Source organism: Nanorana parkeri, unplaced genomic scaffold, assembly GCF_000935625.1.
Source record: "Nanorana parkeri isolate BGI_ZX_2015 unplaced genomic scaffold, ASM93562v1 scaffold2385, whole genome shotgun sequence".
Taxonomy (NCBI): domain Eukaryota; kingdom Metazoa; phylum Chordata; class Amphibia; order Anura; family Dicroglossidae; genus Nanorana; species Nanorana parkeri.
This window is the reverse complement of record NW_017308653.1, coordinates 1,616-6,435: the sequence shown is the minus strand read 5'-3', so window position 1 is coordinate 6,435 and position 4,820 is coordinate 1,616. Positions and strand designations below refer to the sequence as shown.

At 54.9% G+C, this 4,820-nt stretch overlaps 1 protein-coding gene across 1 annotated transcript in view; it reads right to left on the bottom strand.

Moving 5' to 3' along the window:
* The window catches only part of LOC108801560 (protein sel-1 homolog 1-like), a 23,362-nt gene that overhangs the window by 17,570 nt on the left and 972 nt on the right, over positions 1 to 4,820 (bottom strand). Inside the window, exons 2-5 of the mRNA XM_018573451.1 lie at positions 4,623 to 4,802; positions 4,376 to 4,444; positions 4,028 to 4,105; positions 905 to 967 (exon numbers count right to left, since the gene is read on the bottom strand). Of these exons, the coding sequence (XP_018428953.1) occupies positions 905 to 967; positions 4,028 to 4,105; positions 4,376 to 4,444; positions 4,623 to 4,802 (390 nt within the window). The remainder of the gene's footprint in view (positions 1 to 904; positions 968 to 4,027; positions 4,106 to 4,375; positions 4,445 to 4,622; positions 4,803 to 4,820) is intronic.

The following is a 4,820-nucleotide window of genomic DNA, read 5'->3' as shown; positions in this document are numbered from 1 at the left end:
AAAACCCCCCCCCCCCCCCCCACCTCATAGTTCTCCTTTAATAAATGTGAAATACAATCAGAGGATCCGGTTCTTCCATCAGGTATAGAGACTCTCTGTACACCTGAGATGTATTCAGCGGATGTGAACTAAGAAAGAAAGCAGCCACAGCAAGAGTAGCCGGTCCCCTGCCAGCACGATGCCAACAAGGACCCTTTATCTGCGTAGAAGCTCTGGTCTCTCTGCAGAGGCACGGCACACCCCCTGCCGAGTCACAACACGAGTCTTCCAATCAGCAAACATCATGCTGCCTGCTGATTGGAGGACCCAAAGTCCCGAGTCAGACAGAGACATATGGGGGGTGTGTCAAACCTCTGTAGAGAGACCACTGCTTCCACACAGAGAGCACGGGTCTGCCTCTGCAGCATAAAAACAAACACAGAAATGATCTCTCATCCAATCAGATGCCGGAAATCTATCAATCTATCGCAGGGGTAGCCAAACTCCGGCCCGCCAGCTGTGGGGTGGAACTACAAATCCCATGAGGCATTGCAAGATTCTCACAGGCACAGACATGACTCCTGGAGAGAGATGCATCATGGGATTTGTAGTTTCACCACAGCTGGAGGGCCGGAGTTTGGCTACCCCTGATCGTGTGCCTATTATGGAGAATAAAACGGACCAATAACCAGACAGGTTTATGTAATATATTGTGACTTGTCGTTCCTGAACAGAAGAAAAGTCACTGACAGCAATGGGAAGTTCTGACATAGAGCGGATATCATCATCATCATCATCATCCACCATCCACCATCCATCATCCATCATCCATCATCCACCATCCATCATCCACCATCCATCATCACACTGAGGATTGCATCACAAGGAATCCAAATACCTATCAGGAGCCCAACACAATACTCACCACAGGGACCCCTCTGCCGTACAGGTACGCCATGCCCAGGCCGCTCTGCCCTACCGGATTACCCTGGAGGAGGAGGAGAAAGTTGTGTCAGGTTCATTCGGTCACATGCTGCCACCCGGTGCCTGCCGTGTGATAGGAGATCACCGAACATCCCCCTTCTCACCAATCACTGGGCAACATGTCACCGTTAGTTCTTCCTATGAATGATATGGGCCGGGACTGTCCAATTATCAATAATTACTGCAGAGAATCGATCAGGATCAATAAGACTTTTCTTTTTTTATTTAACACGTTAACAGTTCCAACAATGACAATGTTTTATCTTTCGAAATAACAAAACAACAAAAAAAAGTTCTCCTTTAGCAATTCCCAAATCTTCTGCAGAGCCGCCATTTCCTGAACAGTCTGCCTACCGGACCTCCCCTCCATCCTCCTCCCGTCCTCCTCCATCCTCCTCCTGTCCTCTCCTCCATCCTCCTCCCGTCCTCCATCCTCCTCCCGTCCTCCATCCTCCTCCCGTCCTCCATCCTCCTCCTGTCCTCTCCTCCATCCTCCTCCCGTCCTCCATCCTCCTCCCGTCCTCCATCCTCCTCCTGTCCTCTCCTCCATCCTCCTCCCGTCCTCCTCCATCCTCCTCCTGTCCTCTCCTCCATCCTCCTCCCGTCCTCCTCCATCCTCCTCCTGTCCTCTCCTCCATCCTCCTCCCGTCCTCCTCCATTCTCCTCCTGTCCTCTCCTCCATCCTCCTCCCGTCCTCCTCCATCCTCCTCCTGTCCTCTCCTCCATCCTCCTCCCGTCCTCCTCCCTCCTCCTCCTCTCCTCTCCTCCATCCTCCTCCCGTCCTCCTTCCTCCTCCCGTCCTCCATCCTCCTCCCGTCCTCCATCCTCCTCCTGTCCTCTCCTCCATCCTCCTCCCGTCCTCCTCCATCCTCCTCCTGTCCTCTCCTCCATCCTCCTCCCGTCCTCCTCCCTCCTCCCGTCCTCCATCCTCCTCCCGTCCTCCATCCTCCTCCTGTCCTCTCCTCCATCCTCCTCCCGTCCTCCTCCATCCTCCTCCTGTCCTCTCCTCCATCCTCCTCCCGTCCTCCTCCCTCCTCCTCCTGTCCTCTCCTCCATCCTCCTCCCGTCCTCCATCCTCCTCCCGTCCTCCATCCTCCTCCTGTCCTCTCCTCCATCCTCCTCCCGTCCTCCATCCTCCTCCCGTCCTCCATCCTCCTCCCGTCCTCTCCTCCATCCTCCTCCCGTCCTCTCCTCCATCCTCCTCCCGTCCTCTCCTCCATCCTCCTCCCGTCCTCTCCTCCATCCTCCTCCCGTCCTCTCCTCCATCCTCCTCCCGTCCTCTCCTCCATCCTCCTCCTCTCCTCCGTCCTCCTCCTGTCCTCTCCTCCGTCCTCCTCCTGTCCTCTCCTCCATCCTCCTCCCGTCCTCCTACATTCTCCTCCTGTCCTCCTACATTCTCCTCCTGTCCTCTCCTCCATCCTCCTCCCGTCCTCCTACATTCTCCTCCTGTCCTCCTACATTCTCCTCCTGTCCTCTCCTCCATCCTCCTCCCGTCCTCCTACATTCTCCTCCTGTCCTCCTACATTCTCCTCCTGTCCTCTCCTCCATCCTCCTCCCGTCCTCCTACATTCTCCTCCTGTCCTCCTACATTCTCCTCCTGTCCTCTCCTCCATCCTCCTCCCGTCCTCCTACATTCTCCTCCTGTCCTCCTACATTCTCCTCCTGTCCTCTCCTCCATCCTCCTCCCGTCCTCCTACATTCTCCTCCTGTCCTCCTACATTCTCCTCCTGTCCTCTCCTCCATCCTCCTCCCGTCCTCCTACATTCTCCTCCTGTCCTCCTACATTCTCCTCCTGTCCTCTCCTCCATCCTCCTCCCGTCCTCCTACATTCTCCTCCTGTCCTCCTACATTCTCCTCCTGTCCTCTCCTCCATCCTCCTCCCGTCCTCCTACATTCTCCTCCTGTCCTCCTACATTCTCCTCCTGTCCTCTCCTCCATCCTCCTCCCGTCCTCCTACATTCTCCTCTACTCCATCCTCCTCCTGTCCTCCTACATTCTCCTGTCCTCCTCGCCTCCATCCTCCTCCTCCTGTCCTCCTCCATCCTCCTCCATCCTCCTCTCCTCCTGTCCTCTCCTCCGTCCTCCTTCTGTCCTCTGCTCCGTCCTCCTGTCCTCTCCTCCGTCCTCCTGTCCTCTCCTCTCCTCTGTCCTCCTCCTGTCCTCTCCTCCGTCCTCCTCCTGTCCTCTCCTCCATCCTCCTCCCGTCCTCTCCTCCTACATCCTCCTCCCCTCCATCCTCCTCCATCCTCCTCCATCCTCCTCCATCCTCCTCCATCCTCCTCCATCCTCCTCCATCCTCCTCCATCCTCCTCCATCCTCCTCCATCCTCCTCCATCCTCCTCCATCCTCCTCCATCCTCCTCCATCCTCCTCCATCCTCCTCCATCCTCCTCCATCCTCCTCCATCCTCCTCCATCCTCCTCCATCCTCCTCCATCCTCCTCCATCCTCCTCCATCCTCCTCCATCCTCCTCCATCCTCCTCCATCCTCCTCCATCCTCCTCCATCCTCCTCCATCCTCCTCCATCCTCCTCCATCCTCCTCCATCCTCCTCCATCCTCCTCCATCCTCCTCCATCCTCCTCCATCCTCCTCCATCCTCCTCCATCCTCCTCCATCCTCCTCCATCCTCCTCCATCCTCCTCCATCCTCCTCCCGTCCTCTCCTCCTACATCCTCCTCCCCTCCATCCTCCTCCATCCTCCTCCCGTCCTCTCCTCCTACATCCTCCTCCCCTCCATCCTCCTCCATCCTCCTCCATCCTCCTCCATCCTCCTAGCATCTTTCTGTCCTCCAGGATTTCTCCTGTTCTGCAGCCCTTGCTATCCATTCATGTCCACAGCACACAAACTACTCTACAGTGGACTCTGGACTGCTACCGGCCATGATTCCCCATTACTTGATAATCTGTGTATACCGTGATTAAATATTTCATGCGTCTGTGTGTGTGTCTGTGTGTGTGTGTCTGTGTGTCACATCTTATTTTTGTATCCTGCATGTATGTTGTATGTTTATTACATGGAATTCAGGATGATGGCGCCCTCAGACGCGCAGAGCCCCGTCCTCACCATGTCCGCTGCTTTCTTGAAGTACTGGAGAGCGGTTTCGTTGCTCTGCATCACCGTGTCGCTGCCCTCCGAATACATCTGAAAGAGACACACAGCTGAGCACACAGACATCTGCAATATGACCTCCTAGTATCAGACGTATATGTGGCAGCATGGAGGTTGTCTCTGTTCTGTCATACCACATGTATGTAGAGCTGCTTTATGTAAGGAGTGCGCTCGGTTGTGCGCCCCCAGTGTTACATACATTAGAGAATTCCCCCTTATACTACAAACAAGTAACAGCACTCATCATCTCATCTGATCAGCAGTGACTGGAAGGCAGCAACCGGAGCCCTGAGCCCCCCTCACCTTCCCCAGGAACGCCATGGCGTGAGAGTTCCCGGCATTGGCGGCTTGATTGAAGTATTCAAACGCTCTCTGTGAAGAATTAGTGTCAATGTTAAGCACTGATCATCACACAACACACATCGCTCCTCATCATACAACACACAGCGCTCCTCATCATACAACACACAGCGCTCCTCATCATACAACACACACGTATCTACACTGATCATCACACAACACACAGCGCTCCTCATCATACAACACACACGTATCTACACTGATCATCACACAACACACAGCGCTCCTCATCATACAACACACAGCGCTCCTCATCATACAACACACAGCGCTCCTCATCATACAACACACAGCGCTCCTCATCATACAACACACAGCGCTCCTCATCATACAACACACAGCGCTCCTCATCATACAACACACAGCGCTCCTCATCATACAACACACA